The sequence below is a fragment of the Scyliorhinus canicula genome, chromosome 11 (genome assembly GCF_902713615.1).
Source record: "Scyliorhinus canicula chromosome 11, sScyCan1.1, whole genome shotgun sequence".
Lineage (NCBI taxonomy): Eukaryota > Metazoa > Chordata > Chondrichthyes > Carcharhiniformes > Scyliorhinidae > Scyliorhinus > Scyliorhinus canicula.
Window position 1 is genome coordinate 35,926,601 of NC_052156.1, and position 14,647 is coordinate 35,941,247.

At 44.9% G+C, this 14,647-nt stretch overlaps 1 protein-coding gene across 1 annotated transcript in view; it reads right to left on the reverse strand.

Moving 5' to 3' along the window:
• Positions 1–5,362: 5,362 nt before the first annotated feature.
• Positions 5,363–14,647, reverse strand: part of LOC119974004 (transketolase-like) — a 60,286-nt gene continuing 51,001 nt past the window's right edge. The window contains exons 13-14 of the mRNA XM_038812766.1: positions 7,828–7,950; positions 5,363–5,833 (exon numbers count right to left, since the gene is read on the reverse strand). Coding sequence (XP_038668694.1) covers positions 5,661–5,833; positions 7,828–7,950 — 296 coding nt within the window. The 3' untranslated portion in view covers positions 5,363–5,660. The remainder of the gene's footprint in view (positions 5,834–7,827; positions 7,951–14,647) is intronic.

Consider the following 14,647-nt stretch of genomic DNA (forward strand, 5'->3'; position numbering starts at 1 on the left):
CCGCTGAGTCCTCTCTTGACTCTGAACCCCATGAAGTCAACAAAGGCAAGAAAACCTACTACTGATGAATCATGGATGGTGAGAGCAACAAATGTACTGGTGGGAACATCAATGTACTAAGAGCGGCTCGGTTGCACAGTGATAGATGACCAAGTCCCAATGGACATAGCTGCAAAACTGAGTCTTCAACAGATGTATCTGTCCATGACAATATCGGTAGGAGTGACCACCGCACAGCCTTTGTGAAGACAAAATCCAATCTTCAATATTAAGGATACCCTTCATGTTGTGCAGCTGTGCTAATTAGGATAGATTTCAAACAGATTGAGCAACTCAATATTGGGCATCCATGATCAGCAGCAGCAGAACTGTACACAACCTCTTAGCATTGCCAAATGCTACCATTAAGCCATGGGATCAACCCTTATGAAGCATCCACGGGAGCTTGCTAGGAGCAGACCTGGCATTCCTAAAAGCGAGTGTCAACCTGGTGAAACTATAACAGGATTACCTGCATACCAAACAGCATAAGCAGCATGTGAGAGATAGTGCTATGTGATCCACAACCAATGGACCAAGTCTAAATTCATGAATGGTGGTGAACAATTCACTGGAGTAGGCGGCTTCACATATATCCCCATCCTCATGATAGAGAAGCCCAGCATATCAGAGCAAAAGTTTTAATATAACAATAATCTTTATTGTCACAAATAGGCTTACATTAGCACTGCAATTAACTTACTGTGAAAAGCCCCTCCTCGTCGCGCAGCACAGTGGCTAGCAGTGCAGCCTCACGGCACCGAGGTCCCAGGTTCGATCCCGGCTCTGAGTCACTGTCCATGTGGAGTTTGCACATTCTTCCCATGCTTGCGTGGGTTTCACCCCCACAACCCAAATATGTGCAGCATAGGTGGATTGGCCACGCTAAATTGCCCCTTAATTGGAAAAAATTAATTGGGTACCCCAAATTTAAAATTTTTTTTTTTTTTTTTAAAAAGCCCCTAGTCGTCACATTCTGGCACCTGGTCGGGTACACAGAGGGAGGTTTGGGACTTCACCAAATTTGATTCAATGCACATGATATCAAAAACACTGGATACTGCAAAGGCTATGGGCTCTGGCAATATTCCACCAATGGCACTGAATGCTCGTGCTCCAGAAATTGCCGTGCCCTGAGCTAAGCTGCTCCACTACAGTTAACACTGACATATACCCAGCAATGTGGAAGATTTCCCACGTATGTCCTAAACGCAAAAATGGGACAAATTCAACCTGGCCATTTACTGCCTCCTCCGTCTACTCTCGGTCATTAGTAGTGATGGAAGAGGTGATCAACAATGTTTCTTGCTTAGCAATAATCTGTTCACCAGGTTCCACCAGGGTCACAGCTCCTGACCTCGTTTCAGCCTTGGTTCAAACATGGACAAAAGAGCTGAACTCCAGAGGAGAGGTGAGAGTGCCTGCCCTTGAAATCAAGACAGCATTTAACTTAAATGTGGCATCAAGGAGCCCACATAAAACTGGAGTCAATGGGAATCAGGGGAGAAACTCTCCCCTAGTTGAAGTCAAATGTAGCACAAAGGAAGATGGTTGTTAGAGGTTGATTATCTCAGTTCCAGGACAACACTGCAGGCGCTCTTGCATTTCCCATTGATATTCAGTGCATTACCACCACCAAATCCCCCACTATCATCCTATTAACCAGAAACTGAGCTATACTAGCTATTTAAATACTTTGGCGACAAGAGCAGGTCAGAGGCTTGGAATCCTACAGCAAGCTACTCACCTCCAGACTCCCAAAGTTTGTCCACAATCGACAAGGCACTAGACAGGAATGTGACACAGTGGCAGCAGTGTGTACCTATAAATCACTATGACCACCACCTCTGCTTGATCTAACTTGCTGGTGAGACAGAACCTACCCAGACTTGGTGATTGTGCTGTCTGGGACATTTATGATTCCATGAGCATGACTATTTCAGGCTGTTGCTTGACTTGTCGGTGAGACAGCCCTCCCAATTTTGGTGGGGATGTTAATAAGGAGGACATTGCAGGGTCGGCAGGGCAGAGTTTGCTGGTGCCTAGGTTGATGTCAGGTCATTGTCCAGTTTAATTCCTTAATCTATTTTCTGCAGCAAACTGATACAACTGAAGTCTGCTAAGATACTTCAGAAGGCATTTAAGAGTCGACTATGTTGTTGTGGATCTGGAGTCACATGTAGGCCAGACCAAGTAAGGTTGGCAGATTATATTCTCGAAAGAACATTAGTGAACCAGTTTTTTTTTAATGATAATCCATGATGGTGGATATTCATCATTAGACTTAAGTTCTAGATTTTTATTGACTGATCTCGGGTGAATTGATTGGCCACATACGCCATGGTGGGATTTGAACCTGGGTCCCCAGAGCATTACTCTGGGTCTGTGGATTATTAATCCAGCAACAATAACATTATGCCATCACCTTCCCATAGTGTGATGAAATGGAAACCAGTCCTTAAGGCCCAGCATTGCATCCCCCCTCCCCGGTGTCTGCCATCTGGAACTTCTGTACACAAATCCAAGGTTGTACACTTTTAACCATCTAGCAGGAAATGCAAATACCAACATGTGTCGGAGTTCAAAAGCACGGTTGTGGGAAGTTGGGCACTAATCTTGGGTGTGATGTATACACAGACATGAGATAAGGCTGCAGGCAGACTGCAGTGCATAGGAACTCATAGTTCAAGAACACTCAAGGCTGACAAAGTATATGCAGGACACCTCCATGCACATTGACATTTCATCATCTAGGATGCACATGGAGCACTCTACAATGCAGAAGCATCGGAGGACACAAACAGCCTCCGGATTCTATACTCTGACTGACTATCAGATGAACCTCTGATGCAGGGTGGCACGGCAGCACAATGGTTAGCACTGTTGCTTCACAGCTCCAGGGTCCCAGGTTTGATTACTGGCTTGGGTCACTGTCACGTTCTCCCAGTGGCTGCGTGGGTTATCTCCGGGTGCTCGGGTTTCCTCTCAGTCCAAAGGTGTGCATGTTGGATTGGCCATGCTAAACTGCCCTAGTGTCCAAAAAGAGGTTAGCTGCGGTTACTGGGTTATGGCTTGGAGGTATGAGTTTAAGTAGGGTGCTCTTTCCAAGTGCTGGTGCAGACTCGATGGGCCAAATGTCCTCGTTCTGCACTGTAAATTCTATGATTCTAGGACTCAGAGATGCCTTATCAACCGCAAATATCTCTGACAAAGTTCACTCATGCGGGCACTGAGAGTGTTATGCGATGGTTACAATCACAATAGAGCTGAGGAATATAATTTGGTGGGATGGGAGTGGTGAAGAAGAGCTCCGTGACACTTGAATGGCCATGACGAATATCAGAGAAAGGGCATGCACATTTGTGAAAAACTCATGTAGATTATGAATACCCATGCTACATTTCTGCTCTTGGTATTTACTTTTTCTAACCCCCACTGCCACAGCTTGGTGCACCCCTGACATCCACAGCAGAGGTTCAGGCAGCCTGCTGACTTCTATGCCCTGCTGTCTGTGATGACCTTGGCGGGCGACTGAGGTTTGGGAGGATTTGCCCTGCTTTGGGTCTCCTGCTGTGGCAGGTGCACCCTCCTTGGCATCTGGAGCTGCAACTGCTGGGGTAACAGCAGAGAGGATAGGGATTGTCTGAACAGTAGGAGTCACCGGGGTTGATGGCGCTGGGGTGCCCAGCTGCTGGTCTTCATTCCGACCGACTCCTTGAGAAGGTGGAATGAGATAGAGATGCCCATGACCGCTGCCGCTTAGCCACTGATAGATCCTACCTATGCTCACAGCGATGGTGTGCAATCCCGGCACACATCAGGCCCTATGTCCTGGACCAAGGTCTCCACAGTGATCACCCCACCACCATTGTTGACCTCAGTGCGCTGGCATGTCGGCGCCATGATCTCAGACTTAACGCAGACAAACTCCTTCACCTTGCACTGCAATCTGTTGACCGCATCGACAACTCTGCTGGATATTCCTGTTGTTACATTTCCAAGTACAGGAAGTAATCAAGCATTGGTTATGTCTTTTACCTGACAGAACAGCTTGATTCAAATCAGCAGAAACCATTTAACAGTTGAACGCAATCATTCATAATAATTAATTAATAAATGAGGAACAAAATTACTGCCCGAGAGCTACAAGAAACCCTCAGAACTCCTTTTTAGTTGTTAAAAAATTTATTATTTTGCCATGGCATAGCACCTCTCTAACAAAACTTGCATTTCTAAGCCCTTAAAGTTGAATATCCTTGTAGACTCTCAAATCTTAGAAGCAACATTTAAAAAACAATTGTTTTAATTAAAATCTTCAAACTCATAAAATAAACATTTTTTTAAATTATGCCAGCAGTAAAATGGAGGCAGTGAGTGACTTATGCTCTCTGACTTGTTGTAAACATCAGTCAAATTAGGAGTTACTTTGGTTCAAGTCTGCTCCATAAAGGAGAATTAACTGTTAAATTCACATTGCCACTAAACAAAATGACTTTATGGTTAGAGTAAAAAATGTAACCAAGTAAATGGGATTTTTATTGTTTTGAAAGAAACTGAAATTTAACAGAATTGGCAATATTAATTGATGAAAAGCAAAAACTTACATTTACAAAATGCCTTTGATGTTGAGAGGGACATGAATGGGTTTAAGAAAGAAATTCCAAAGCACAAGGCCATGGTAGATGAAAGCAGAGCCACTAAAGGCAGAGAGAAAAAGAGTACGCAAGAGACTAGTTTCAGAGGAACAGATATTCAAGGAATGTAGCTGTTGGACTAAGAAGTCATCAGGAGAGGCAAGGTAATGAACGGATTTCAACACAAACATGTTGATCATTTAGGAGAGAGTGATAGATAAGCAGGACTCTGTGTGGGTAAGGGTACAAGCAGTAACATGTTGGGTGAGCTATAGTTTGTGGAGTGGCTGATGCTTTAACAAAACTGATTAGTTGATGGTGGAGGTGGGCAATGTTACAGTGGTGGAAGTAGCAAGAATTTTATTGTGGAGGAAATGGAGTTGAAAGCTCAACATGGACTTAAATAGGATGCTGAGATTATGAATAGTTCAGTCCAGTCTGAGACAGCAGCCATGGAGGGGGATGAAGTCACTGTCAAGAGTTTAACATACTTGTAGGATATTCTTCTGCCTATGTTAGCATTGACATTAGCCTGTTTATTTTATTGGACTGATTCCTGCATTAAAATAAAATAAAGAGCGGAGGAAAATAATACAAATGTCATTTCTAGTATTGGATGCTTCAATTCCTATCCAATCCTCCGGCAGGTAGAATTAATTTTAGGGGGGGGGGGGGGGGGGGGGGGGGGGTGTAAACTGGTAAAGTATGGTCTTTCATAGGTGTTATTTGAAACAAATCAGGAACTGTAACCATCTGTCCACCATTAAATTGGCATATTTTGTGCATATGGGCTCACCACTAGAACAGAAACAAAAACTTAACAGTGGCTGTAAAACTATAGGCAACAATTGCCACAATGAAGACTTCTTCAAGGTTTTTACAGGTAAGTAAATTCCAAGGAACACCCACGGTATATTTCCAATACAAACAAATCACTGAAAAGAATCAAACTTCAGCCCATTATGCTATCCAAATGGGGATTACTGGCTAGTCCCCAATTATTTCTTTCACAGTTTTTATGATTGCCTTTGCATCAATCTCAAACCTTTCGAGTAGCTCCGCTGGTTTTGCACTAAATGGTACACCAGACACTGCCATACGGTGTACTAGAATAGTAGGTTCTAAAGCAAGACTAGCTGCCACTGCTTCACCAAGACCACCTGCAAGCAAACAGAAAAGCTATTAATGGTGTAGATGTATAAATAGGTGTACTATGTGGAATAGCAATGGTAAACCTTTGTTTAATATAAAATATACAGACAATATAGACAGACAAAAAAATACTAAATCTATAGTAATTGCAAAAGTACAAGCGTATCACGGGTGTGGGATTTAACTTTTTTTATGAACAGTTAAGGATGTCAGAAATATATTATATGAATATCAAGATAATCAAAAAAATATTGGGCAGCAGCTTATAAATAAGGTTGTAAAAATTGATGCTCTGGAAGGAGACAAGGAGGTCGCACTGATCCATGATTTCTCATTCAGGAGTACGATAAATAACAAATAGATCTGTGGGCAGCACGGTAGCATGGTGGTTAGCATAAATGCTTCACAGCTCCAGGGTCCCAGGTTAGATTCCCGGCTGGGTCACTGTCTGTGTGGAGTCTGCACGTCCTCCCCGTGTGTGCGTGGGTTTCCTCCGGGTGCTCCGGTTTCCTCCCACAGTCCAAAGATGTGCGGGTTAGGTGGATTGGCCATGCTAAATTGCCCGTAGTGTCCTAAAAAGTAAGGTTAGGGGGGGAGGGGGTTGTTGGGTTACGAGTATAGGGTGGATACGTGGGTTTGAGTAGGGTGATCATTGCTCGGCACAACATTGAGGGCCGAAGGGCCTGTTCTGTGCTGTACTGTTCTATGTTCTATCTACTGCACAGACTTGATAAAGAGACAATAACCAGACATGGTTGTGATGCATAGACATAATGGCATTATGTTGCAAGGACGATTTTATGTTATCACCCCAGCAACTACCTCTTCAGTTCGTTACTTTTGTCTCTCAATATGTTCAAGCAGTCAACAGGAATGATTTCAATATATAGTCTATCAGTTATACATTGCATACCATTTTCTCTATATGTCAGTTGGCTGTCTCCTGTACCTCATCAGGAACCTCAGGGATGTGCCACACAGGGGACAAACAAGTCATGCAAAAGCACTGAGTGGTCCTTTTAAGATGTGCACAATAGCTGGATTGGAATTTTAAACAGCCTACACAGTGCAAGAAATAGATTTGTGTACAGCAAAGGGAAATTAGAGGGAACATTTGCTGGTAGGAAAGGAAAATAGTAGCACTGTGGTTAGCACTGTTGCTTCACAGCGCCAGGGTCCCAGGTTCAATTCCCAGCTTGGGTCACGGTCTGTGCAGAGTCTGCATGCTCTCCCGGTGTCTGCGTGGGTTTCCTCCTGGTGCTCTGGTTTCCTCCCACAAGTCCTGAAAAATGTGCTGTTAGGTAATTTGGACATTCTGAATTCTCCCTCAGTGTACCCGAACAGGCGCCGGAATGTGGCGACTAGGGGCTTTTAACAGTTACTTCATTGCAGTGTTAATGGAAGCCTCCGTGTGACAATAAAGATCATTATTATTATTAGTAGTATGGCCATATAATTTTGTAGCTGTAATTAAAGAAAAGTTGAATAAAATCTTAATTGGCAGGTTTTTGTGGTTTATTTGTAATAATATCTTGAACATATTCTGAAGTTGCTGTACAATTCTGTAACATCGTTTAGGATAAGGTGGTGGGATTAGCTAAACTGATCTTAGAGAGCTAGCATGTAATTGATGCGCTGAAAAGCCTACTTCTGTGCTGCAACCATTCCATGATTCTACAGAAACAAGAGCTCCTTGGAGTGGTCTTGCTGTGGCTTATTGAAGCAATTAAGACGTATTTTTGATCTACTGAGGTCATCCCTGCAATCAATAATTTCATACTTGGTACTTAAATCTCGTCTTGGTATCTTGGGTTAAAATTGTCTCAGTGCTCATCCAACCTTTACAGAGAATACAGGATGTGTAGGTGATGTGTCTCAATTACCGAATAAATGTTATGAACGGTGTGTGAAAATGCAAACATACAACGAACCATTACAAACCATAAAATGAACCACAGCTCCACCGTACATGTGCAAATCCAAATTAATTTTAAAACAGTACCTTCATAATAGTGGTCCTCCACGGTGATAACGTGCTTTTTTTTGGTGCCTTTACTACAACAAATGATTGTTTTATCATCAAGTGGCTTGATTGTAAATGGGTCAACCACTCGGATAAATATACCTGTAAAATATTGCATATTTGACCATGTTCATTTGGTTGCACATAATGCAAATATCTTAACCATTTCCAAGTACAGATTCCAAAAATTCCTTATACACAAGGAAATGAGTGAAGAGAATAGTGACAATTTGAAAGTTTGATCTATTTTGCTGGAAACTTTGCCGATAGAACTGAAATCCTTGACCTCATTTATTTTTAAAAAAATATTTTTATTCAAGACAGTTTCCATTATACACAACAATCAATCAACTTTATACAACTTTTATAATAACTACCCAAAAATATCATAAATCTTCCCCTTCCCTATCTCATCCAAAGACACTGCCTTATCATCAGCGAGGAAACGTGGAAAGCTCTTTCCGAACAAAGTTCCTCACTTGTATATACCTGAACCCAATCGCCCCAGAAGTGAAACTTTTCCACCAGTTCCTCCAGCCCAACAAACCTCACTCCCTAAACATGCCCCCGCCCCTCCTGCGCCCAGACCTTGTCGGCCGAGTCCATTTCTGCTGGGATAAATCTGTGTTTCTACATATCGGTGTCCTTAACATTGACTCCAGCCTAAAATGTTGCCTAAACTGGTTCCAAACTTCAAAATATATTTTATTCCATACCATACAGGAAGTTTCACATTCATAAAAACAAAATCAAAGTACAGTTTGTCATTTTTCCATCTCTTTTACAAACTTAACAATAACCCTGCACCCCCATATACTCGCTGGCGACAAGCAGGTCCTTGAAATTCTCCATTTGCAGAAATTCTGCCACAGCCTCCAATCATGCCAACACCCTCAGTGGCACTGCCGACCTCCAACCCTGTAGAATTCGCTGCCAAGCAGAGAGGCGAAAGCCAGAACATAGGTCCCCTTCCCTTAGATCTACCAAAGATTACCACCAAAGGGCACGGCCCCACCCTCACAATCTTCGACAATGTCTCAAATGCCGACATCCAAAACCCGACAATTTTGGGTTGGACCAAAACATATGCACGTGATTCGCCGGACTCTTTGTGCGCCTCACACTTATTCTCCACCTCCAGGAAGAACCCGCTCATGTGTGACGAGTTATATGAGCCCTGTGAACCACATTAAATTGTATAAGGCTAATCCTGGCACAGGAGAAGGTAGAGTTCACTCGATGACTCAGTGTTTGCATTTCGGAGCAGTTTGACATTGGGCCCAGGCTTGTATTGTGGGTGAGACTGTTATACAGGGAACCCAAGTCTTGTGTTCTCACGAATAGTACGAGTTCAAAATATTTCCAGTTGGACAGAGAAATAAAGCAGGGGTGCCCAGGTCTCCTCTAGAGAACCCAGTGGCATGGTATAACAACAACATTCTCTCCCTCAATGTCAGCAAAACTAAGGAGCTGGTCATGGACTTCAGGAAGCGAAGTTTCATTCACATCTCTGTCTGCATCAATGGTGCCGAGGTGAAGATTGTTGACAACTTCAAATTCCTAGGTGTACACAACACTAACAACCGGTCCTGCACCACCCACGTCAAAGCCATGACCCAGAAAGCACAACAGCACCTATACTTCCTCAGGAAACTAAGGAAATACAGCATGTCCATATTGATTCCCATCAAATTTAACAGATGTACCATGGAAAGCATCCTATCTGGCTGCATCACAGCTTGGTATCGCAACTGCTCATAAGAAACTAGAGTCATGAACACAGCCCAGTCCTCGAGCTCCTCCGGCAATCTGACTGTTTGTAAATTTTTGTCATCAACTCTTGCCATCAACAATTTATGGGTTTCTCCCAGCATTGCCACCACACCTCCAAAGACAAGATCTGGTCACTGTGATCAGACACCATCCACTCCACCTCTCAGATCGTCGCACCTTGCAACCCATACATTGCTCCACCCGTTCCAAAGTCCTGCTAAGAGGGGTTATTGCTCCTTCAATCATCTTGAACAGGTCCTTCCGCATCTCCTGCAGTTGCTTCCTAAATTCCCTTTGATGAACTCCAACAACTGACACACAGGCAGTAGGGTAGGTGACGACAACATGGCAAGTTCCATCATAATTTCTATTGCTGCGCCACGAGAGTCATCCACTTCGGGCCGAGGCTTCATTCGATTTAAGTCAGGTGTTGTAACCTGCTGAGATTCCACATTGGAGGAGAAACCAGCACATTCCAGTTACTTTGCACTTTTTCCCACGAAAACTCCAATTAACCGATAGAAAGGGCCAAAACCTTAACCTCCAAGCGGGAGCCACTTTGCGTGCAACCCATCAGCTCATGGAATCCACCAGAAGTCATGGTTCCAAATGCTATTACCATCAGGCTCGTAGAGTACCAGACCGGTGAGAATGGAAGAGGAGCCATCATCAATGTCCTCAAACACAACCTTGTACAGGAAGCCTCCTCAATTTGCCCCCAAATCGACCTTCCTCCACCACCCATTTCCAAACTTTCAATATTCGTGCCCAGTAATAATTCATCAAATTAGGCAACGCCAGCCTCCCTGACTGCCCATTTCTCTGCAAAACCTTTCTCCGGACCCGAGGAATCTTGCCCACTCATATAAAGTTCGAAACCAGTTTGTTAATCTTCACAAAATAAAAGGTAAAAAGATTGGTAGATTCTGAAGGACAAATAAGAATTTTGGAAGGATCATTTTCATTGTTTGGCTCCGTCCTGCTAACGATATCAGGAGGGAATCCCACCTTTTCAAATCCTCTTTCACCCCTCAACCAGATGGGCCAGATTTAGCTTATGCAACAATGCCCAGTCATCTACATTCCCATATATTTCAACCTCGACCTGGCCAACCGAAATGGCAATTTCTTCAGACCCGGAACCTGTCTTGAGGGTTCAATGGAAATACCTCCCTCTTCCCCACATTGAGTTTATAACTTATAACCCGAAAAGAATCCAAACTTACTTAATACCTCCATAATCGTTCCCACACTGGAGAGAGGGTCTATTACACACAACAATAAGTCGTCCACATAAGGGACACGTAATGCTCCATATCTCCCTTCCCTATACCCTTTCACTCTGTTGACAACCTCAGTGTAATAGCCAGTGGTTTAATTGCCAATGCAAAAAGTAACAGGGAAAAGGGGACACATGCCTTGTTCTCCTAGAAAGATAAAAATACCACAAGCTTAATGCATTGGTACGAACGCTCTCAGTGGGAGCCCCAGCACTGTCACAAATTTTTAATCAAACTCAACTGGGAATCCGTCCAGGTCTGGTGCCTTCCCAGACTGCACAGAATCAATTCACTTCATAATTTCCTCCAGCCAGAGTGGAGCCTCCAGTCTCCGTGCTTCTCACCTCTCCACCACAGAGAAGTCCAAACCATCCAAGAATTATATATCAGAGCCACCCTCCAGATTCTCCAACCTGTGCAACCCCTGGTAAAAAGTCTCAAACACCCCATTCATCCTTCCTGGATCAGAAACCACTCCTACCCCGGGGAGGCTGCCTGCCGCCTCAAATGGTGAGCCAATACCTACCTTCTCCCTATGCTCATAAAATGCCCCTCGTAAACAAAGCTGGCCACGTCGATACCAATTCAAACTCAACAATTCCTCCTTGGGGGTAGCTGTGTAATAATAATCTTTATTGTCACAAGTAGACTTACATTAACACTGCAATGAAATTACTGTGAAAGTCCCCTAGTCGCCACATTCCAGAACCTGTTCGGGTACACAGAGGGCGAATTCAGAATGTCCAAATTCCCAACAGCACGTCATTCGGAACTTGAGAGGGGAAACCGGAGCACCCGGAGGAAACCCACGCAGACACGGGGAGAAGATGCAGACTCCACACAGACAGTGACCCAAGTTAGGAATTGAACCTGGGACCCTGGCCCTGTGAAGGAACAGTGCTAACCATTATACTACCGTGCCGGTCCACCACCAGAAAAGCCTCCATCAAACTCGGTTTCTCCAGCCTTCCCAACTTGTCCCTAAGCGCCTGAATTGATAGGTTACCCCCTAATCACCATCTTTAAGGGCTTGTTTAGCACAGGACTAAATAGTTGGCTTTTAAAGCAGGCCAGCAGCACGGTTCAATTCCGTTCCAGCCTCCCGGAACAGGCGCCGGAATGTGGCGACTAGGGGCTTTTCACAGTCACTTCATTTGAAGCCGACTTGTGACAATAAGCGATTTTCATTTCATTTAACGCCTCCCCCGCTTTTAACACCTCCCAGACGTGAATTGCGAGACCTCCACGCTCTTATTAAACTCCACGTATGTCCTGAGAGCAGTGGCTATCCTCTCACATGCCCCCTTATCCACTGACAATGCTGTGCACAACCCCTCTCCAAACACAAATCTACAAATTGCGGAGCATGGTTGGATATGACAACTGCCGAATATTCCGACCCCACCACCCCAAGAAGCAGCGCCATACCCACTAAACAAAGTCAATGTAGGCATAAACCCGGTGCACATGCAAAAAGAACTCCTTCTCCACCAGGTGTCTAAACCTCCACAGATCCACCCCCTCCACCCGAATTTCCTCCAAGAACTCGAGCAGCTCCTTCGCCAACCCCGATGTCTTCAGGAATTTCACTCACCATCAGGTATTTTACCCCCAGATCCACCACTGTTACCCACCGAGAAGGCCATCCTCTTATTGATGAGCAGTGCGGTTTCCCTCGTCATCGGTTCGAAACTAGAACGGAATACTGGTCCCACCCACCCACCCTTTCAACCTCATTTGAGCCTTTATTCTCAGATGAGTTTCCTGTAAGAAAACCACATCCGCCTTCAAGCTCTTTAAATGGGCAAACACCCGAGATCTTTTAACTGGCCCATTTAACCCCCTCACGTTACAGGTGATCAGTCTGGTCGGGGCCCACCCGATCAGCCATAATCTATTCATAAGGGAATCCAACAGGACCCTGCCTCACCCAGATTCCAGGCCAAACAAGATATCCATCACCATCTTCCTCCACCCAAAGACAATTGCTGAATATCCAGGCCCCACCACCCCAGCGAACAGCACCGGACCCACTACACAAAGTTAATGTGGGAGAAAACCCTGTGCACGTGAGAAGAACTACTACCCATCCTGTGCCCAAATCTCCACAGATCCGCACCCTCCATCTGCTCCATGAACACATGCACCTCCTTCGCCACACCCAATGTCTTAAGGGATTTGGGGCATGACCTGTAGCTCAAAGAGACCTTCACCATCAGCAGCCCACCCTTCCTCCCAACCCCACCCCCTGAACATCAAACCAACTGTTCCTTCCTTCCCCCATCAACTCCTCTTCCCACCCTTCCCCAAAACAAAGAAAACCTAACCACCCGAAGGATTGTTAGCCCAACAAAGAAAATAAGCCCCCCCCCCAACATGCTGCGGCTTTCACCCCTACTCCACTTCTTTAACCAGCATCTCTGCTGGCAGCATGGCTCTGCGGAGTACTGCAGGTTGTATTTTCTAATGTTCCACACATAGCTACCCCAACCCACACCTAATTTTGATCTTGTGCACCACACCAATCCATCCCCCACTGCCCCATCCCCCAACATTCCCAGTAATTGCTTAAAAATATCAAAAACCCATACCCTATAAGTAGGGTTACAGATGTTACAGAAATATACAATATAAAACACAAAAATCCAATAAGAACGAAACAAAACACACCTACAAAACATCACCACACAGGTGAAACCACACAATGCATTTAAATGGCCCCCAGCCCATACTCCTTAATAAAGTTGTTCGCCTCCTTCAGTCTGTTGAAATAATTGTCTCTGCCCTGTGTGAACCACAGGCAGGACAAGTACACCATTCTGAATTTCACCTTACTCTTGAAAAGAGCAGTCTTGGCCGTATTAAACTCGGCTAACCTTTTTGCCAGTTCCACTCCCAAGTCCTGGTAAATTCTAACCGTGTGGCCTTCCTATCTGCGCTCTCGTGTCTCCTTCACCCACCTCAGGATCCTTTCTTTGTCTGAGTACCCATGGAGTCGGACTATGATTGCCCACGGTGGCTCCCTGGATCTGGGCTTCTTCCTTCGCGACCGATGAGTCCAGTCCACTTCAGGAGGCCATGCAAAGACTCCCACCTCCACCAACTGCTGGACATCTTTGCCACATACTTTGTGGCCTTCTCTCCTTCTATGCGCTCGGGCAGTCCAACAATCCTCAGATTGTGTCGTCTGGAGCAATTCTCAGGGTCAGTCTTGGCCTTCATTATGTTCTTTGCCCCTCCACCATCACCACCTCTGCTGCCAAGGAGGCAAACCAGTCCTGATGATCTGAGACTGTCCCCTCCACCATCTGGATCGACAAATTCTGTGCCTCCAACTGGTGTTCCACCCTTCCAGTGACCTCCTAAATATGCCTTCTAAAGTTTCCCCTCAGGAACTCCATCGACTTCTCAGTCGTCCACTGAATGGGCAACGGCGGCACTGGCCCCTCCGCCATGTTTTCACCTCCTGCGCCATGCCACCCCAGAGTCCGATGAGAGCCTTTACTCATCACACTCCTTGTTTGGTAACCTTTAGATATCTCACATCGAAGGAGGAATCATACCACTATATCACATTTTCCACCTGCACAGCACCCGCTAAACGGGCAAAAGGGCCAAAAAATTAAATCCTCAGGCAGGAGCCACCATTTGTGCAACCTCTCAATTCATGGCCGCCACCGGAATTCCTTTGATCTCATTTATAAATACTTTCAAGCTTTTGTCCCATCCTATATCTAATCGCCTCC